The 23,249-nt window shown below is 37.6% G+C and overlaps 1 protein-coding gene across 3 annotated transcripts in view; it reads left to right on the forward strand.

The window, feature by feature from the left end:
• The window catches only part of RPS6KA2 (ribosomal protein S6 kinase A2), a 540,405-nt gene that overhangs the window by 270,050 nt on the left and 247,106 nt on the right, over positions 1–23,249 (forward strand). The window contains exon 1 of one of the 3 annotated variants that reach the window (XM_027843550.1): positions 1,514–1,868. The exons of the other annotated variants lie outside the window; for them this stretch is intronic. Coding sequence (XP_027699351.1) covers positions 1,770–1,868 — 99 coding nt within the window. The 5' untranslated portion in view covers positions 1,514–1,769. Of the gene's footprint in view, positions 1–1,513; positions 1,869–23,249 lie in introns of those variants that run through there. 3 annotated transcript variants of the gene reach the window in all.

Below are 23,249 nucleotides of genomic sequence, written 5' to 3' on the forward strand. Positions count from 1 at the left end.
AAATGCACAGTTTCCCTTTGATCACCTATGTTCCTGTTTCTTTTATGATATAAGATTCTATTAAAAAATCATGGATATCCATCAATACAGGGGCATATGCAAACCCAGAATTTCCTGAATATGGCATAAGTTTACATACACTTTGCATTTCACAGCAATTCTAATCCAAGGCAAGCAGTCTTACAATGTTTGATCCCAAGTACATAAGAGAGAAAGAGATCAAGTTATACATAGATGGAATCCCCAGTTCTCCAGGATCATTTCAAATGCCACTTCTTCCTAGAAGCTTTTCCCAATCTTCTCAGTTGATAGTGTTCTACATCCCAAATTACTGTGTATTTTTTATATCTATATCAATATAGCTATATAATCTGTATCTATTTCTATCTATATTTACTATAAATGCATATATATATATACATTTCTTGTTGAGTTTAATAGATTATTCATTTTCCATGAAAAGGAATCAGATCAATCCACCAAAAGCTCAGAAATCCTCACAATTCTTGTGAGTTATTTTTAAAAAATGAAGCTCTTTTTATATCTGTGTGCATAAAGTTAGCACATGGATAGAGAACAGGGGCAAATTAATAGAGAGGCTATGGAGATTATTGAGATTACTGATTTCTGACAGCGGTTAGGGTGAAGCCTACTAGAAAAGCCATGTGTTTCCCTTTAAGACAGATCATGTATAGTCATGCTGCCAGGCAGCCTTTGAGAAGCTTTCCCCAGGGACCTGGGTCACTTTTCTCTCAGGGTATGCTCAATTCAGATATTAATAAGTCATCTGTTTGAGTAATTTTCAGTATATGGAGTGAGGGTCATGAAGCAGGATGTGTGTCTTTGTTCTTCACATGCTGAAAAAGGAGGGTATCCCAAGGCTAGAAGCCAGTGCTCCTTGAGTGGCTTACAAAATCTGTTAAATCCCTAAGAGTAAAGAAAGTATCCCCTTTGCAGAAAAAACTGTGGGGAATTGTTTCCAAAGACAACTTTCCTGACCACTTTACTGGCTATTGCCTGGATACAGTGATAACTAGCATTTCCGCATATCCCCAGGGAAAGAGGAAGGAAAATGCAGACCTGGAAAGTTAGGTCTATTCAGAGCACCGTGCTCCATTCTGATATTATCTCTTTAAAAAATATTTGACAATTTAAAATGAAAGTTTTGTCTTCTACAGAATAAAATCAGGTCCTCTGTGTTTTGTATTTCAGGTGTGTGTGTGTGTGTGTGTGTGTGTGTGTGTACACACGTGTGTCAAAGAAATGAGCTTCCAAAGCAAAAAAAAAAAAAAAATCACTAGAGAAGAGCGAAAGGAACCAACTAGGGGTACACACAATAGACGCATGTAATATTTATCTGAAATCCTCTGTGCCTGGGAGTGGGAAGCTGTCATTTGCTTGGGTTAATTATACATGCAGCAGAAACGCAAGGTGATTGGCTGTAGTAGCACTGAAGGCAAAGGAAGGGAGGGGAGAGAAGGGGAAAGAGAGTCTTGCAGCACTCAGATGTAAACAGTGGAAAGAAAGAGATCGAGAGTAAAAGCTTGGGGTGCTCTCCCGATTGAGCAGCCCCCGGAAATCTGCAATGGCTCGTGTAGCCGGCCTTTTGTTCACCTAGCTCCGGCAGCCCCGGTGGGGTGGATGGAAAGCCCATGCTGTGAAGGCTGCCCATGTCTCTTCCATGGATTTTAACAATAGGGACGGTGGGGATGCACTAGCTCCCCCCAGCACTGCAGCTCCCGGCCCTGCATGCTAGTTCAAACGGGGCAATGGAAACGAGCATGAGGAAGTTCACAGTGCGTAGATTCTTCTCGGTCTATCTCCGCAAGAAATCCCGTTCGAAGAGTTCGAGTTTAAGTAGATTTGAGGTAAATCGCATGACCCAAATGACTGGGGTGGCATCCAGGGGAAAACGTATGAATCGGGGAGTATCTGCAGTCGCTGAATGAATGATGAGTTGGGAAAGGCTGTGTTCTAGAGGTTGGGGATGTCCGTTCGTGCCCTGATGCAGCTGCTGCTGCTGCCGCCGCCTCCTCTCTCTTTGGGCAATTGCTGAGCAGTTTGTCTTCTGCTGGGCACATTTTAACCCGTCCGATGAATTTAACTAGCGTAGCCCTGATACGTAAAGACCCATGCTTGGGAGTTAGGGAAACTTCTTTTAGACTATGGCTGATTCACCTAAGTCTAAACCAGCAATGCTCAAAATATTATTGATGTGACTCATTGAACTAGACTGCCCCTGTGGCTGTCAGTCAACACTCAGCTTTGTCCTGTTGAAGTTCCCTTATTTAAAAATAAAATGCAGCTGCTGCTAAGAATTTGTCAACAATAAACATTTTCCTTATTTACTTAGATAGTTCTTGGTGTTAATGTGTATCTGAATGCAGTTTTGGATTGTATCTATAAATGCCACATGATATTTAGAGGCATCCCAAAAGGTGGTAGAGAAGTAGTCTCATCCACATTTCCATCATCTCCCATGATTCTACTCTTGTTGATTATTGATTCTTCAGTTGTGCACTAAGGCATTTAACTTAAAGGAACATAAACGTTATTTTCTTATTTAGAAGATTAGAGTATTTTTAAATGGGTGCAGAATTAGTTTCCCACCCCACCCACAGTACCATCTACTTAGATGGCTAGGGCATTCTATAAAGGCAGCCTTCCTTTAATAGAGCATTGATGCATTAGGCCCCTGCAGCTTTGGGGTCAATTTAGAATGGTCCTGAAAACCTGGAAGATCCTGAAAATGATGTGTCCCCCCCCCCCACTTCATTCACTCTGTGGCTTTAAATGTTTGCAAAGTTGCTTTCCAAACAATTCTAAAGTAGGCTTACAGTAGTAGGTGAGAACTTTTTGACACCCCCCCCAAATCCAAATCAGTTTAATTTCCAACATAATAGAAAGATAAGGCACATTTTCAGTGAAGTGGAGACCTCCTGGAAAGAGACATAAGGAGAGATTTCTACAAATTTCTTTTGGTGTTGTCCTTGGCCCTCACACAGTGAGTGTGGTAGAATTTTTTTGTTTATTCTTTATGTTGCCTCATTTGAATCAGTTACCTTTTTTTTTTCACTTTTGTTTCCTTTGTCACTGATGGCTCTGTATTGGACCCTTTTACAGATGGCTTAAGTAGCTGATCTGATCAGCTTTGGATTTAAAGGGAGCTTGGAATTATTTAATTACAAAGTTTATCTTGTGTTATTGCTGAATCAAGAGTTGAAATTGCTAGGCTGAACCTTACTATGCCTGTTTTCTGGGAAAGAAAAGCATATATTTACAAGAACCATTGATTGAGGGGTACTGGAAGGTCTCCCAGTTGGGAAGGCTTTTTGATGACCAGAAAAAAATATATACATTTAAAATTGCAGTTGAAATTTTGGAAGAATACAAGGATTTTTTAAAAATTAGAGTGGATAACAGAATTCTAGAGCAATTTTTTTTTATGTTTTTAATTATTTACATCTCCTTTTTAATCCATTGTCTTTTTCAATGTGGGGAGGAATATGTTACTAATTTTTATTTTCTCCCAAAGCGCCAGCCCTAGTTCAGAAAAGACGGTGCCAGGAGCCTTTTTTGAAATTTGTCAGAGTTGAGGGCTCATATCACAACTTTACTTTCCTCATCGCCACCCCACCCCAACTTTTATTTTATCTAATATTATTTCTAGACCTATTTTCAGATGATGTATAAGGAAGATTTTTTTCTTTTAGAAAGCATGACCAATAAAATCCTGTTCCATTATTGAAAAGTGAAAATCATTAAATATATTAGTACCTATAAATGTCCAAACTGATTGGGGGAAACCACAGTATTTTCTGAGAGAAGCCTCACTATTTTTACATCTGCACATTCACAACTGATTGCAGCCCAAGGAGTGCTAATCAACAAAATGTAAAAGGCAGGAGCCCCCTGCCAGTAGCTTGGAATTTAAAAGACGAAACATCCAGTAATTATCTCAAACAGATGGGTGTTTGCCCTGGGTGGGTTCAGTATACCAAATGAGAAAAAGTCCGCAGTGACCAAGAAGTAAACCAAAGGTAATTGGCTTAGAAACATAAAACAACATTTTTGGTTGTTAAATTTGTTTCAAAATATACTAGATAGCATTAACCCCAAAGTCTAGTGTCTTATAATATCTGAGTACCACAGAATAGGATGAAATACCATTGCTAGCAGGAATAAAAGAAAGGAAGAAAAAACCCAAACTATTCATCTAACTTCCTGTCCTGGTTTTCCCAATGTCATGACTTTAAATGTATCTCCCTTTGATTTCTACTGCCTCAGCTCTCAGATTGGAGGGCAGAAGTGATTTTATAAATTTTAACTTATAAAAAAAATGTAAACACCTCTGTAACACCTGGATTGCTTTTATCAGATTCTCCATGATACAATTTAGAGGGGGAGGGAGTGGTAAACAGAAGAGGAAATGAATTCTTTTCCCTGATTCCCCTGGGTGCCTTAGCTTTAGGTCCCTTCTCATTTTTATAGGTTTATATCTAACTTGTGGGATCTTAGGATCCTTGCTTCTTTCCAGAAGTTAGAGTTCAGATCTCATTTGACCCCCTTCCTGACAAAAGCTCTGGTGGCAGAGCATTTGGCAGCCAGAGGCTTGCCTTTGCTTGAATAGAGTGGACTGGGAAAGATAGTCAACTCTCTGAAAGTACACCACAAAAAAAATTACATTATGAGAAAGGTATTTTCTTATTATCTTTCCACAGTATAAAAACACATATTTTTAATTCTACTTCCCATGGCACATCAATATTTATTTTGTTAGAAGGTGTCATATGTATTATTAATAAAGACTTCCAGTTCCCAGGAGGGCAAATTTCCACACGGGGAAACATTCTGAAGGAAGGTAATATAAAGCCTGAGTAGCGCACGTAAGTGCCTTGAATCAACTTTTCCTACTATGCTATTGGGGAAAAAATATTTTCTAGGCCCTTCTTAACCGAAGAAGGCACCTGAATAATGTGATTCTATAATCACAGAAGGTAAGGGATGAATGGGTCCACTCAGGCCATCTGGTCTGAGAATTTCCTCCACAGCCCACTCATTTAGTGGTTATCAAGTTTTGCTTAAAGACAGCCACTGAGGGGAGTCCAATTACTTGCCAAGAAATCCAATTCTAGCTGTGGATAGCTCTAATTTTAAAGAAGTTTTCTGGGCAGCTAAGTGGAACAGTGGATAGAGCATCAGCCCTAAAGTCAAGAGGATCTGAGTTCAAATCCAGCCTCAGACCAAATACTTGACACTAGCTGTGTGACCCTGGGCAAGTCACTTAACCCCAATTGCCCAAAAAAAAAAGTTTTCTTTATATCAAAGCTGAATTAGCTTAAATATACCTCTCTGTACCTTAGAGCCATTGTGCTTAGTTTTGTCCTCTGGGACCAAGTAGAATCAATCGAATCCTCATTCCAGATTTAAGCCTTTCTTAGCTACATATAGTGATTAGGGTTTACAATGGATCAGAAAAGTAAACTAATCTAGAGTCAAAGGAGAATAGCAAATTGCTGGTACCATATATGACAGTGTTTTAAGATTATCTTCTAACAATCCCGTAATTCCCATCGGCTCCTACCTTCTAAAGAATGCTGCCATTCTTTAATAATGAAATAATAACTTATTTCTATACAATACAAAGTTTATAAAGTGGTCTGATCATGTAGCAAGGACATCCCACATACTATGTTACTCATATGATGTTAAAAAATTTGGAGGAATTGCCCCCAAGAGGAGGGCAAACACCCTATGGAGAACTTAAGTTGGGTAGAGATCAGCATTGCATAGGACAAGACTCCATAGATGGATTGCAACTCATACCATTGAAGAGAGTAATTATAGCAATGTGATAGAGATCCTTGATGCATTTTCTCACTACAGCACTGTGAAATAGGTAGGTGAGTATACATTATAACTCTTGTTTTGCTGGGCCATCTCCAGTTGTCCTGATGTAGATCTGGCCACTGGACCCAGATGACTCCGAAAAAGAAAGTAAGTAGTGACTTTGCACAGCCCTCCCTACTTAAATCCAATTCACTTACAAGTTATCACATCATCTTCCTGATGTCGTGGTCCTCTTTGAGAATAAAGGAGAAACCACAATCCCTGTTTTATAGACAAGGAAACTATAATTAAGAGAATTTAAGAAATTTTCTCATGGTCTCATAGCTTACTAAATGTCAGAGCTTCTATTCAAGCCCACAACTCAACTTCCAAGTATGATACTCTTCGAATTTACCACATTTCCTTATAAGTACACACCTTAGGCTAACTTCTAAGGAGTTTTGACATCAAAATGGTAACATACTTTTCTGTCACAGAATATTTTTCAGTTAACTGTCCAATTGTCTATAAATTATATTGGGAGGGGGGAAACCACAATTCATTTAAAGTAAAGTAATCCCATGATTCTAAAAAAAATTGTAATATAACCTCAACTTGGAAACTTAAACTTCGTATGATAATAGCAAATTATACTACTTAGACTATGTTACTAACAGGATTTTTTATTTCCTTTGAAAAATGATATATGGGACACGTAGAGACATGGATAGCATATTGGGCTTAAAATCAGGAAGATCTAGTATCTTCTGACACTTATTTTTGCCAGACCACCAAAAAAATCACCTAAGCTCTTTGTGCATTAAGTGGCTCCACTGGGTTTATCAATTAAGCCATAGACGGGCATCTATATGGCACATAATGAAATGGACTCTTCAACTTTAATGGGATTCTGGAAAATTCTGTGGAAGTTAGAGTTTATAGGAACTTGTAAGAATCTCCGGAAGCTGGACTTTGTTTTATATAGGAAGAAACACTAGACTTAGGGTTTGAATCCTGTTCCTTGCCCCCACTGTGACCTTGAGCAAGCAAGTTCTCTGGTTAGCTGGGATTTGGACTTAGAAGAAAGATCACTCAAGACTCTTCAATTTCTAAATCTTATCATGTCGTATTTTGTGTTCTTGCCCTGATCTATATCCCCTCATTATGCTTGTGTTTTGCTTATTTTTACTATAGCATTTTTCTCAAGATGGATTTCTGGAAAGCATGCAGTAAATTATTAAGTTTTATCTTGTGTGGCCGCTACTACCTTCTGATGCTGACATCTCTTTAGTGACCTGGAATCATGAGGGTGTGTTCATATAGTCAAATTGTTAATTGTGACTATGGTAACGATCGACAGGAAGCCATTTTGGGAAAAATAGGACAGTAATCAACCATCAGCTTATGTGCTCCAGATGAGTCTAACTAAACTCTGCATTTATATATATATACATACATATATATATGTGTGTGTGTGTATGTATGTATGTATTATCTGCTTCATTAGTTTTCCATCCATCATTCCTTGAATAGTTTCTTCTTATTGTGGCTTTCATCCATTTAACTGAAGGGGATGCTGACTAAAAGGAACTGCTGCCTTGAAATCTTGAAGGAAATGCCCCGTTAAAACCTGGCATCACACATTATGATGAACCTCCAGTTCTCTCTTCAAAGTTACTTACAAGGGGGCAGCTACCGTAGTGGATAGAGCACTGGCCCTGAAGTCAGGAGGACCTGAGTTCAAATCCAGCCTCAGACCAAACACTTGACACTTACTAGCTGTGTGACCCTGGGCAAGTCACTTAACCCCAATTGCCTAAAAAATAAAACAAAACAAAACAAAAAACAAAAAAAAAAAAAACAAAGTTACTTATGGTCTCTCAATTGCCTAATCTAGTGGCCTCTTCTTAGTGCTCATCTTTATTGATGTCTATAGCATTTGACTTTGACTACTCTTTTCTCCTGAAAGTTTCTCTTCTCTGGGTTTTCATGCCATTGTTGTCTCTTGGTTCTCTTATACTCCTATTTAAAAGGCTTCTCTGTTGGATCATCATCATGTCCTGCCTCTCAAGACTTTGCCGTAGGTCCTCCTTTCTCCTTTTTCTCTCTATTGTCAGCTCCTGTGGATTCATTTACTGTCCCTTTGAAGATGACTCTCAAAACTGTGATTCTAGCCCTAGTCTCTCTCCTGAGCTTCCATATCCCTGTCTATTGAACATTTCCCATATGATGTCCCTGATGCAGCTCAAACTAACATGCCTAAAATAGAACCCTTTATTCCCACTGCCCCACACCCACTCTTTTTCTAACTTCCCTATTTCTGTCAAGAATACTACTGGTATTTTCAGCTATATTCCCAACCTGGGAGGTATTCTCAACTTTTCAGTCTACTTGACCCCCCATATCAATCAGTGCCAAGTACTTATCTACACAGCATCTCTCACATCTATCCTCTTCTGTCCACCTACGTAGCTAATATCCTAGTTGGGGCTATCCTAGACTATTTGAAACCACATCCTAATTATTCTCTTTGCCTTCTTTCTCCCCTCTCTAATCAATAAGCATTTATTAAGTGCCTTATTACGTGCCAGGTACTGTGCTAAGCATTGGTGATAAAAAGAAAAGCAAAAGGTGATTCCTGATCTTGAAGGATTCATAATATAATGGAGGAGAAAACAAGCAAACGACTATGTACAAAAAAAGCTGTGTAACTCCCCTTCTTGAGAAGCTTTAGGTATTCAGATTCCTCCATGTGGCATTTAATGTTCTTCATAGTCTGACTCCAACTTACCTTTGTGATTGATTACACATTCCTAACCCTCACACACGTGCTCCAGTCAAACTGGCCTTGGTACTGTTATCAGCACCTGGTGTTGCATCTCTCTCCTCTTTGACTTTGCATAGGCTGTCTATACTGTACTCACTCACACCTTTCAAGGTTCAGCTCAAGTCCTTTCTTGATCCTCTTTGGCTTTTTCATGCTCCTTTTTATTTTGTAAGTGTTGTTTCTCTTCAATAGACTGTAATCTCCTCCATGACACTTTTGTCTTTGTGTCTCTAATACCTAAGGCAGTGTGAATGGTGCCTATCAGGTACTTATATGCTTTTTGATTGATTGACTACCACTTTGGTTTCCCTTTACCACATCTCCAACCCAGACAGACTGAGAAACTACTAGGTGAGAGGGACATGAATCTCTCACCCTAACACCCTAGGGGTTTACTTGATGATCCCATAATCCTAGTTTAGTGCAGCTGTAGGGAATGTTAGCTGCTGCACACCTCTACAGAACCCAAATTCATATTCCAACTCACTCTAATGAAGAGAAATGATAGATTATCTGGTTTTTTTCTTATCTACTACTTAGCTTAATTAATACCCAAACCAGAATTGACCATACTAATTTATGCACATATAAATTGGCATGTGTATGTCTTATTAATATTAATCATTATTTAGAATAATCTATCACATTAGAGTTTAAGGCTTACAGAGCGCTTTTCCTCATCAAACCCTGTAAGACAGATTAGGGTAAATATTATTCCCACCATTTTGTAGGTGAAGACCTAAAGTGCAGAAGGGCTCAATGATCTGCTCAATGTCATACAACTAGTAAAAGATAGAGCTTGAACCTAGGTTCTCTGACTTGAAATTCAGTATCTTTTCCACCCTAAACAAAGTAGAGAAGCATGGTGAGGGTAGTGGAAAGAGTGCTAGACTTGGCATTAGGAAAACCTGCATTTGATCCTGCCTTCAACATTTACTGACTGTGTGACCATGGACAAGTTAACTTCCCAGACGCTCATTTTCCTCATCTATAAAATGGAATGATAACAATTCACAGATTTTTGTGAGTTTCAAATGAGATAATGTATCTGAAGTGCTTTGTGAATAGGACCCTAGGCTTAGAGCTAGAAGGAATCTTAGAGGTCATTGTAGTTCCTCATTTTACAGATGAGGAAACTGAGATCCAGAGAAACAAAGTGAATCACCTAAGATCATATAAGAAAAAAGTAAATTGCAGAGCTGGAGTCCAAACTGAGGTGCTCGAAGACACCAAGTCCAGCAATAATGAGAAGCACTAATTTCCTCTGCTTTATTGCAGTGCTGTAGAATGCATCTTATTATTATTATGTAAAAGAAAAATCTATGAACTAATTTTCTCTTCACAGTTTAAGACATTCCCCACTGGAGTGGAGATATAGACTATTCAATATGACCATGGTGTTCTCAGCAAATGGTCTGGTATCTGTTTGCTATTCATTAAGTCAAATCTATTTACTAGAGGATGACTGTCCAGTTGTTGGATGCCCAAGGCCATAGAGTTCTCCCAGAATGCTTTGCCCTTTGGCCACGTCACTAGTACTTTATCAGAAAATAGGTGATATAAGGAAGATGCAATAGAAACAACTCAACAATGCTATCTGTTTTTGGCTCAGAGAGGTTGAGCTAAGAAAATTGAAACAGCTAAAAAATAATCTGATTTTAGATTGTTTGAGGATTTCAGTTATCCATCTGCCCTTGTTGCCTATGATCATAGATATTAAGAGTTAGTTGTCAGTGTACATGAGCCCATTAGTGTGTGTGTGTTTAAGGTGAAAATTGGTCTATTCTAATAAAGCAAACAATGAAGAACTTTCAGTAAATATCGTGAGGTATTTTGGCTTCAGTAGTGGAAAAAAAAACTTCCTGGAAAATTAAACATAAGGCTTATCCTCAGTGCTTGATAGGTAAGTTCTTCTTCCAAATATTGGGCAGCTTCCAGGAAAACCATTTCTAATTAAAGCGGTTTTCAGGTACTGCTGATAAAATTACCTAAAGAAATTCCAGCAGGATAATCCCAATCTTATAGAGCTGACAACCTCGAGTCAAATAAGACCACAATGAATAATGCATGACAGCAAGTGCAGGTTTTTGTTTTTGTTTTGTTTAGGTATTGCGTGGCTTGGGGGCAATACTTTTTATATGTCAGGAAGGTTTTGTTTCTCTAAGATTTTTTTTAACACTCGAAATTATATTTTTAAGGCAGCTAGGTGGTACAGCGGATAGAGTGTTGGGTTCCTTACCTGTAAAATGAAGATAATAGTACCTACCTCCCAGGGTTTTTATGAGGATAAAATGAGATAATATTTATAAAGCAAATGGTAAAGTGCTATGCAATAATAGCAATAATACAATACATACTATACAGTAACAATGTTATTATTAGAATTATAATTATTATGGTGGTGGTAGTAGTTGTTAATGTTGTAACAACTATTGGAGTCATATGCCTTCCTTTAGTCAGTCAAAAACTCTAAAATAATAATGCTCAGTCACATATATACATGATTTGTGTATAAAAAGAAGCCAGACATTGTTTTTCCCCTCTTTATATGCATATCACTCACCCATTACCCTGAGGCAGCCCTTTCTGTCACTGGTTAGCTCTTACCCATAGAAAGGTCTTTATATTGCACCTAAATCTGTGTTCCTGTAATTGCCATCTTTTTTGTCCTCCAGAGCTACATATACTTGTAGGCCACCAGCAGAGCCCCTAAAGTCTTCTCTTCCCCCATACCTTCAACCCTTACTCATATGATGCAATTTTGTCATTGTCCTAATAGCTATATAATACTGGCCTTTTACTACAATGAACATTTTTCTAGTGAGTTTTGCCTCTATTTTCTAGGTGGGGGAAGCCAGACACGGAGACTGCAATTTGTCCAAATTGAAGGAGGCTGGTAGTAGCATAGCTAGAAATACTCTATGTCGCTTGATCCAAGATACCACTATACTAAGTTTTATAATCAGTCACAAAGGAAATAAGCTAGTTAAGATTCTCCTTATTTATGACACATTTCCATAAAGCAGTATATTTTATTCCTGATTTAAGTGGTTTGGGTCTCAACCTCCCTCCCCCTCAATTTCCTAATTCTCTAAGCTTGTTATTTATTTTAACAAGAAAAGGTATTTTTTTTTATGAAACTAAAATGATCAGTAAATAGCCCAGTGGTGGAAATACCAACAGACTCTTAGCCTTCATGTGATTTAATCAAGCAAATGGGTCCAGCGCAAATAGGGGGGATTTCATGTAAAATACTGTTAATCATATCTGCTTTGCAGCTGTGTGGGAAGTCTTTCATGCTGACTAGCTAGCTAAGGAGATATAATTGTGGCAGTGCTATAATTAAACATTAAAAAAAAATCCCCCACACTAGGGTGTGTGTGAGGTAAATGTGCCATAACCACATACCTGTGATTTGTTATTAGTCAAGGCAAGAGCCAGTGTTTTTAACCACCCTAGGTGTGTACCTATTGTTACATGATAATTTGCTTCTGTTGAAGCTTCCTGACATCACTCTTAAGATCATTCTAGGGAGGAGCAGATGGGGAGACTGCCTTCCTTGAGTTCTCTTTCCGTGTCTACTCTTGAGAACCATATTCCTTTCTGAGTTCTAATAGAAATCTCCTCAAAGGTAAAAATTCTCTCAGCACTCAAGATTGTAATACGTTTGCTGCTAAGCAGGATCTTTCTTCTGTAGCCCTTTCTTCCTAGCCCAGGGTTCTTCTCACAAACAATTTCCCCAATACAAATGAAGTCCCAGTCACCAAGAGTGTTTTCCTTCTCGCTCACCACACCCCTCAGTGGAACCCAGCTCTTTCCAGAGACTTCACGATCATCAAATTCTTCCTTTTGCCTCTGAGAGGTGGTGAGGCTTTGAGCCTCTATATTTCCCTCTGAAAGGTGGGCACAGATGCTGTGCAAAATAAACAGAACCAAAAGGATAGTGTACAGAGTAACCACCAAAGTGTCCATGGGAAGAAGCTCACTTTAAATACACATAACTTGGAGATACTGTGAATTTGGTTCCAGACCACCATAATAAAGCAAATATCGTGATAATGTAAGTCACATGATATTTTGGGTTTCCCTGTACATATGAAAGTTATGTTTATACTACACTGTAGTCTATTAAGTGTACAATAGTATTATGTCTAAAAAAGCAACGTACATACCTTAATTAAAAAATACTTTATTGCAAAAAAAAAAAGTGCTATCATCTGAACTTTCAGCAAGCTGGTAGAAGGTCCTGCCTCAGTATTGATGGCTGCTGACTGATCAATATGGTGGCTGATGAAGGTTGGGGTGGCTGTGGCAATTAAAAAATATATTTAATATTTTATTTTTCCCCAATTACATGTAAAAACATTCTTTAATGGCAATTTCTTAAAATAAGACAACAATAAAGTTTGCCACATCAACTGACTTCCTTTCACGAAAGATTTCTCTGGAGCATGTGATGCTGTTTGATGGCATTTCACCCACAGTAGAACTTATTTCAAAATTTGAGTCAATTGTCTCAAATCCTACCACTGCTTTATCACCTAAGCTTATGTAATATTCTTCAATATTGTTGTGTCTCAGGGAATAGGGAGGTCCAGGGAGAGAGAGAAAGATGGGGAAATGGCCAGTTGGTGGAGCAGTCAGAATACACACAATGTTTATTAAATTTGCTGTCTTATGTGGGCATGGTTCATGGTGCCCCAAAACAATTACAATAGTAACATCAAAGATCACTGGTCACAGATCACCATAGCAGATATAATACTAATGAAGAACTTTGAAATATTGGGAGAGTTATCAAAAAATGTGACACAGAGACAAGATGTGAGCACATGCTATTGGAAAAATGGTGCCAATAGACTTGCTCAATACAGGGTTGCCACAAACCTTTAATCTGTAAAAAAAAAAAAAAAACAAAAACAAAAAACAAAAAAACAAAAAAAACAAAAAACCCACAGTATTTGTGAAGCACAATAAAATGAGATATGCCTATAATGGAAAAAAGGGATAACAAAATTGACCTTCCTCATCAAGATCAAGGGGAAGGCCTGTGGATCACCAGGCAGAATGCTGCAAACATTTCAAGAGCTGTCATTGTATACAGTATGTTGAGTTAATTTTATTGTTATTTTGAAGGTTCAAAATAGAAAAAAAAATCAGGGTTGGGGGAAGAGTATTTCCAAAAAAGAGTGTGATGTTTTAAAAAGGCATTAGTAAAACCTTTTTATTAAAAAAAAATAGTAATCATAGACCCATCTCTATTGAATATAGTATAAGAGAGACTAGAAACTATTCATTGGCCAGATGCTTTCAATTCAATGCAATTCTACAAATATACTTGGAGCTTGGAATAAAAAAAACAGAAATTGAAACAATCCTCGTCATCAAGGAGCTTACTTCATAAAGAAGACTGGATTTGCACTTTTTTGTGTTCCTTTATGAAAAAAATTATGTATACATATAATTGTATATATAAACACTACCTATATGTGTAGACATGCACACCAGCACACACACATACACACACACACATATATATGATAGATTATCTTCCCCTTCCCCTCCCCTTCCTTTTTCACCTTCCCTTTGTGCTTCCATATTTGTTTGCATCTGTTATCATAATAAAGATAGAATATCCTAGGTTTAATTGCCCTTAAGATTTCTCAGACTCCTCAGTTTATCTTGCTTTCAATGCACTTATGTGCTTTTCATAATAATTCATGGTGTAGCTGAAAAAAATATTCACAACAGAAAAGCACGTTTACTACTGTCTCAGTGCCAGGTCTCATTTGTAATGTGGATCGAAAGTAGATGTGGAGAGGTCATAGGTAAGAGTGTGTAGAAACTATAGACACTGGAACATCCTCAGGAAAATCAGTAGCAAGACAGAATACCAAGAAAGTTATATTTTCTTCTGGACCACCTAAACCATAGGCTGTAATACTGTGTTTGCAGAATACTATCACAGTCACTTTTGTTCTTTCCCATAAGGCCAAGTGATGAAACAGCATCTATCCCCCAGAGCTATTCAAAGGATCAGATGAGATGATATATATATAAATTGATTTGCAAACCTTTAAGTGTTTCAAAAATGTTGGCTATTATTATTGCTATTTACTAGGGTATAAAAGAAGTTGGTGGGATTGTATTTGGAGGGGAAAAAAAATTTGTTTATATAAGATGTTAACGTTGGAAATGCTTTCACTGCCCAGAACTTTGATGCTTTTAGTCAAAGACTATTGCAAACCTTCAAATTCAATTTGATTAGTTCAGTTCAATTCAATTTATATGACTGATAGGAGGTGTATAGAAAATGGAGACAAATGATTCAGGAGAAATATAAGGGAAAGACTCCAACCTAAAGACACTGTTTTGTATGTGTAACCAGACTCATTCAGGGTGAGGTTGGCTGTATCTGCCCCTCAGTATTCTAAGGATCTAAGGATCTAACGCCAAGGGGTTTGGGTGATTCTTCTGTACTGCTATTAGGTTTTCCTCAGTGTTCATCACCACTGATTATTATTGCAGTTTCTTAACAAATTGAGCTTTTTACAAAGGGATATTTACTGTAAATGAACGAAAAGAACAAAGTTATAAATGCCCGTCCCCCCCCCCAAAAAATCTGTGGACATACTTTCACCTATACCACCTTGGTGTCTCTAGGGAATATAAAGCCTAACTTTAAATTTCTACAATGTATTCACCTCACTTCTAAATGTGGTAGTCACTGGGTGAATACAAATCTTGGCATGTGTGACATTTTAAAAGGTTCAAGAGAAATAATTTCTGGGTAATTTAATCATTTTGTTAATAATGCCAGCATTTTAATAAAAGGATGGCCATTTGGCCAGCTCTTTCTTAGACCAAAGATAATCATAGCTGCAGCAGGTTCATGGCTTATATGCTCACTGGAAGAGGGGTGTTCCCAAGGGTGGCAATCAACTCTGATTGATTAACAGCTAATGAGAGAGTGAATATTATTATGAGGGGTTAGACCTGAACCTTGATTATGTCATTTACCTCTAAATTACCCTTAGCCTTGGGAAATCTATTAAAAAAAAATGATCCCCACCCAAAAAATGGCTTCCCCACCTGGGTGGGATCTGGATAGAGGAGAAGGTGAGCTCAACCTTCAGAGGCTGAGATCTTGAAATGAGGATGAAAGGGAAAAGGGGAAATCTGAATCTCCCCAGTCATTGGTTATTAATAATCATTTCTCTCACATGGATTCCAACTCTCAGACTTCTGGCACTAGCTATTCCAACTTTTCAAAGCTCATGTTTGTAGCCATTTCAATATTCCTTCACCTAAAAAAAAAATCAGGAAGAGGAAATACAACAGAGACAGAAGCAATAGCAGGGCCACGTATTCATGGGCCCTATGGTGGCAGCCAGGATGGGGAGATAAAGGTCTCAGGCCTTTCTCCCCGTAGAGCATTGCTTGCCTTCACAAACTTGAATGTTGGTTGGGCAGGAAAAAAGAAAAAAAGCAAGAGGCTCACTTTGGCCTTTGAATGCACCCCATTTCAGCAACTAATCAACAAGCAGCATGCCTCTCACCACCAATGTCTAGCAAACCAGAACCAGCTCTGTGCATGCTCTAAATTGAGTAGCAAGGCCTTTCCATTACACATCATTATACTTTTCTGGAAACACGCTCCTCAGCCTCTTCAGGATGGACTGACAGCAGGCAGAGCATGCTGCCTGTGCACTGGGAATGGAATGCCATTGGCCAGGCCCCCATTACATATGAGAAATCCATCATCCCATGGCCATTATCATTGCAAAAGTACTTAAGTGACTAGAACACTGGCCAAGAGACTTTTTAGAAATAAATCTATAAAATAGCCAGAAATGTTGAAGCTATTAAGAAGTGGTGAGAGATCATTGGTTTTTTTTTTTATCACATACCTGCACATACATACAAATAAACTACTTGAAAGATTTTAGAATTCTTGGTTTTTTTTTTAATTCCAGATTTAGTCTTTCTTGAATTATTGGGTTTTTTTTTAAGTTTTAGTTTGGAGTTACTAGCTGCTAACCTTGGAGTGGAAAGCACATTCTTAATAGTTTATGCTAAATTGCTTGAGATCGGGTATAACGGTCAACATTACAGCAAAACAATATTAATTTCAATTATGTAGATATAAGAGATATAATATTCTATAATGTTTTATTTTCTAGACTTATTACTCTCTTTGAGAACTAACATGGTATAGTGTGGATAGAGAGCTGGCCTCTTAGCCAGGAAGACTTGAATTCAAGTCTTGCTTCCAACATTTACTGGCAAATGACTCTCTGCAAATAGGTTTACAGTGTTCTAGGTGACTCTTTAAACCTATACCTTGCAGAGGTGTTGACCTGAATAATAGAGGGAAATTGTTCACCTGTAAGATGCCGACACCTGTGATACCACATGTCCACTCCTTCTTCTCTATTCTTCTTTATAGCTTCCAGAGACACAATAAAATGTTCATTTTCAGAAAAGGAGCTTAAGGAGAAAAAAAAATTTCAAAAACAAACAGTGACCACACAAAACTTTTGTTTAATTAGTCTTATTTTATAACCTATGATTACCAGCCATTTCTGCTGCTTCTGAAATTCCCATTCTAAGGCAAAGATCTGCTACAATGCAATATTCCAGATAAGTTATGAAGTTAGAAGCAGAGTGGAGCTCTGTTGGTTTCTGAATGCAAAAATGGGAATAATTCTTCTGCAAAGTAGGGTAGAAATGCATACATGTACACAGGAAGAGCCAGATCATATTTTAGACATGTTACTGTGCTTGAGATGGTTACCATGTGATTTGCTAAAAAGAGAGTGCCTCGTGATGTTGCTAAAGTAGTCCTGTTCAACATTGAGAACAAAGAAGAGGTAGGAAAAACAATCACAAAAGGTACCAATGATGATCAGTCATTATAGAACATTCACATGTGAAATGTGATATGCAGAAGGGAGCTGATATCCTCAGACTTCTTGAATTCTACTCAGTTTGTAATCAGTTCATGGAAAGGAACAGGTGTGAGCATGGAGTATTAATTCCTCAGATTTAACCCAGGAAATAGTATGTTGAGTGTTGCTTTTATATTTTAGCCAAAGGGCACGCAGGTGTTGTGCTGTGTGATTTGGGCATTGCTATATAGGATCAGGCTCAGCAAAAGAGTGAATAAAGTGTCCACTTGATAAAGCATGTTGGAACTTGTGTCAAATTGATCTAAAGTTCACACACTGGATGATGAATACATAGGGCTTGCTCTTCCCATGCACTTTAGCTTCTGTTTTACCATCTCCTTCCTCCCCTCCCACACCTCACCAGCCTTGCCTTTTGGACATGCTATGTGTCCATAGGGACATGACATGGCAGATAAATATAGAAATGAATAAAAGAAGGTTCAATTACAGAGATTCTCTGACTGACATTTTCACATGTATAAAGGATGGGGAATAGGTATAATTAATAGAATGTTCTTGCCAGTCAGTCAATTAGTATTTATTAAGCAACAACTATGCAACAAGCATTGTACTAGGTTTAAAAAACAGCCCCTGCTCTCAAGGTAATCACAGTCTATTGAGGGAGACAACGTGCACATAACTATGTACAAACAAGATTTACACAGGATAAATTGGGGGGTAATCTGAGAGGGAAGGAGCTAAGAATAAGAAGGACTGGAAAGGTCTTCTTGTAGAAAGTGAGTGTTTAATTGAGACTTGAAGAAATGAGGGAAGCTAGGAAATGAAGATGAGGAAAGAGAGCCTTCCAAGAATTGGGGGCAGTCAGCAAATGCTTGGAGTTAAGATGTGGGGAGATGGAGTTTCATGTGCATGGATAGGCAAGGAGCCCAGTGTAACTGGAATGCAGAAGCCTGAACAGTAGTAGGGGGGCAGATTATAAGAGACTTTGAATGCCAAAGAATTTCCTATTTGATTCTAGAGGCAACTGAGGGCCTCTGGAATTTATTGAAAAGAGGGTTGATATTGTTGGATCTGTGTTTTAGGAAGATGACTTTCACAGCTGAGTAGAGGATGGCTTGGAGTAGAAAGAGATTTATGGCAGGGAGACCAACCAGCAGGTTACTGCAATAGTCCCGGCGTAGGGTGATGAGTTCTTGCATCAAGGTAGTGGCGGAGGGAGAGAAGAGGGCATATCTGAGAGATGTCTTGAAGCTAAAAAATGACAGGCTTTGACAGCTGATTGGAGATAAGAGGGAGTGAGAGAGTGAGGAGTTGAGAAGTAGATGGTGGTACCCTTGACAAAGAAAGAAGGAAGGAAGGATTTGGGAGAAAGATTACATATACATACAGATAAATATATATACATACATACACACATGTGTATATATGTATGTGCATATACCTATAAGTGTATACATGTATACATACATGTATGCATGCACATGTATGCATGCGCACATGTATATGTTCCAGATATCTAATAGGCAGTTAGAAATGGTCTCAAAGAACTTACAGGGTACTTATGAAGCCCAAACTAAGCTAAATGAAACAGAACCATTCAGCACTAACTTGTACAGTATGGGGCATAAGTGCTTTGGTGAAGTGAAAAAGGAGAGAGGTCAGAATGAACTAGAGGGGTCACGGAAGACTTCATCAGGGAATTCCATTTGAGATGGGCCTTCTTATGCTAATGCTCAGAAGGAGGCAATAGGTTTTAGATCAGAGAATACTGGACTGGGAATGAAGCAATCATGGAATTAACCCATGAGGGTGGGAGATCAGTTTCTCTCTGGAACAAGGAAAAAAAAACCTAACGACGGATTGGATTAAATGGTCTCTAAAATATCTTCTAAAGTTAACATTCTGAAAGACATGGCAATATGTTCTGCGAAGTACATAGAAGATGTGGTACTAAGGTAGCAATGACAAGACTTGATGACCTGATAGATATGGAGCTGGAAGGGTGCCAGACAGTTAGCAGTAGAGGAGAACACCTAGGTTACCAACCTGAGTGACTGGGAGGATGGTTGTACCTTCAACAGTAGTAGGGAATTTAGGAAGAGGGAAGAGTTTTCTTTCAAAAAATACCATTTTAAGTCACTTTTATTTTTATACTTATCTCTTTCTGGAAAAAAAGGAAGGAAGGAATTAGAGGATGAGAAGAAAAAATCAAAATAGGTTTTTAAAACCTTTTTTGTCTTGCAGTTGCATAGATTATAATTGAATGAATTATTTGCAAAGCAAAGATTTCAGTGTTCCTATCTTAGGAGCTCTTTTTTCCTTTGTGCTAAGGAGCATTACATAGAGGGAGAGCTATCTCTTGAGACCTTTTGCCTAAAGGTTTAAGACTTGAAATCTTGGAGTGAACTGGCTGTTATGCTCATGGTCATTTTTGCACAACAATTTGGTTTCACTCAATCTGTAAAGACTGACACACTAGTAGGAAGAAGAACTCAGGACACCTAGGTGACACCGAGGTGGGTTATATCTACCCTGACCCTTTCCAGCTTGGCATATCATAAGCTCTCCAAAATTAAGGTTAGACTAAGTCATCTCAAAGTCCCTTATGACTCTAGCACTCAAAGCTTCTAAGTGCTAGAACTTTAAAAAAAAACCCACAATCAATCAATAGTATTTTCTGATACTACCTTCCTAAGAAGCATCTATTTATATCTCACTAGGTTTTCAGAAAATTTGCCAATTTTTAAATTGTTTATTGAATCTACACATTGAAGAAAGACCATTTAAGATATCCTTTGAATGAGATAATAATTGTAAAGCTCTTAGAACAGTGCCTGGCAGATAGTAAGTGCTATATAAAGTATCATTATTGTTGTTATTTATTATGATTGTTTTATCTAGACTAACCATTACTTCTTCAGCCTTTCCTTGGATAATTTATTTTGGTCCCTATACTGCTCTCATTTTTCTTTGAATCCACTCTACCTTATTCTCAATCTTTTAAAAAATAATCAAACTAAACATAGACTTTTAGTCTAACATGATACTGAAAGAATTACTAAAGAGGCATCAACATTGATTTCCTTGTCTTCCTTGATTTTCCTTGTTTTCTAGATGAGAATTCCTCCTCTGCCTCATTTTCTCTCCCTCCAATCTGCTACCTTATTAGGAGAATAAAACCAACAAACTCCTTGTAACAAACATGAAAGGTCAAGGAAAACAAATTCCCTCATCGAACACTTTCAAAAAATATTTCTCATCCACCTTCCTGAATCCTTCTCTTCTCTGTCAGGAGGTGGATAACATGCTTCATCATCAGTCTTCTGGAATCGTGGGTGGTCTTCACATTAACTTGAATTTTATAGCTTTTCAAATTTATTTTCATAGTTTTATTGTATATATTGTTCTGGTTCTGCTCATTTCACTCTTCATCAGTTTGTACGTCTTCAAAATTATCCTCTTTGTTTTATAATCTTGACATTCTAGTATAAAATTGTTCTATTGTTTCTGCTCAATTCACTCTGCATCTGTTCAAACAATCCACATCTCTGAAATTATCTATTTCCTCATTTCTCGCAGCACAACAGTATTCCATTGCATTTGCTTTCTCAGTTTTGTGTCCATAAACAACTGTGGGTTTTAGGATCATAGATTTATTTAGGATCTTAGAAATCATCTAGTCTCCCTAAATCCCATTTTATAAATGAGGAAACTGAGGCTTAGATAAATAAAAGAATTTGCCCAAGTGGCTGGGCTGGAATTTGAACCCAAATCTTCAGACTCCAAATGTAGTACCCATTCCCCTCCAAGGAGCATTTTGCTACCTTATTTGTAAGAGAGTTAATTACAACCTTTCAGCTCCATATTGATGCCTTCAGTATAATATTTTCTGAATATTTTGATACCTTGAGACATATCCCTTCAATGAGCACTTCCTGATTGTGTTCTGTCTACATGGCACCAGAATTAGGCACTTAGAAGGGCACAAAAGGAAATGATAGGCTCCTGCTTTCCAATAGTCAAATTTAATAGGGAAAAAACAGAAGGGAAATAACAAGGATGTCATTACAAAGTGTGATATCAGTAAGAGAAGGTGCTGTGGGGTAGCTGAAATTGAAATCAGGGGACCTGGGTTTGAATCCTCATTCTACCCTTAAGAGATGTGTGACTTCAGGAAAGTTAATGTTCATATCTTTCTGCATTAATTTCCCCCTTCATATATCAAAATAGGATGACTAGGAGAAGAATGTTATAACAATGGAAGTAATTGTTATTGTCATAAGAAAATGTGATAATTATTGGATTAGAAAAGGATTGTGTTCTAAGATAGTGAGTGGATTATTTAGGACTCAATTCATTTTCCTCTAGAAGCAAACATTATAAATCATTCTTGTATTTCTAGGCTAGTTCACTCAAAGCCATTTAACCTTTTGTATAACTGAAATGTCATATACAATGTTTTCAACTGGGGAAAAGAAAGGAGGAAACACTATTATAGAATCATCTTTGGTATTCATCTTATTAGTCATATAAAACAAAACACATTTCAATCAGATTAAGTTTCCTAACATACTGTGCTAAGTAGTAATGAACACAAAATGAATTTTAGAAAATAATGGTTTTATTTAATTATTTTAAATCCAGGATCTTGAGGGAAAGCAAGTTCCATTGGAAGAAAATGAGGGAAATGAGGGGTTGTCATGAGGATAAAATGAAATAATATTTGTTAAGCACTTTGTAAACCTTAAAGCATTATATAAACCCTCCCTATTATTATTACTCGTGACTTCATTCCTTTACTTTCATAGCCATAAGATATGCAAGAATAGTTGGTTGGAAAAATTATTGTACTGGAACATTTCTCAGTTGTTCTTCCGTACTTTGTACAGTGAAAGTAGTTTTGTCAGTGTGACATATTTATAATTGTTTCGATGACAGATAGGAGTAACTGGAGACATAAAATGCACTTGAATAGTAATTATACTCAGCTACACCTTTTCAAGTACAAGACTGAGCTGCCACTAGTGACATTATATTCCAAAGGGTTTTTAGAATGTTTTCTATTGTTAAGAGTTCTATGAAAAAATAAAATCTCGGCAACTGTAATTTGAGAATCTAACATGCTATTTAGTGACAGCATTCATCCTGGATTCTCAGATAATCCAGATATAGTAATGTTCCTGAGAGATTTATTCTATATTTTGGTAATGACTTTTCTATACTTTAACTTTTCAAAACTATCTTCTCTGACCCATGTGATATGTCTGACATAGATTGGTTCATGTCACAGAGAACAGTTTACCCATATGTAGTATATTAACAATATCAATATATCACATAGACCAAGCAGCATAGGAAAGCCATGTTATAATGGGTAACCAAGTAATCAAGTACCCATTGGCAATCAAAGATATGGGACTTGTATAACACAGATTAAAACTGTTGTCTAACAGAACATCATTTAACATAGAAGTCCTCGAACATTAGGACTTGGGGTGCTTCTGTTGCAGTAATATATTTAGATAGATAGGATCTGGCATCTGTCCCACCTTGTCTCTGGGGAGACTTCAATTTCTACTTTTTTGTGGCACAGAAGGAGAGCCATAGCTAGGCATTTACTACTTCATTCCCCTATCTCCGGGAAAGGTAGTGGACTAGAATGATATCTACCAACTATGTAT

Source organism: Vombatus ursinus, unplaced genomic scaffold, assembly GCF_900497805.2.
Source record: "Vombatus ursinus unplaced genomic scaffold, bare-nosed wombat genome assembly UNPS02014923.1, whole genome shotgun sequence".
Classification (NCBI taxonomy): Eukaryota; Metazoa; Chordata; class Mammalia; order Diprotodontia; family Vombatidae; genus Vombatus; species Vombatus ursinus.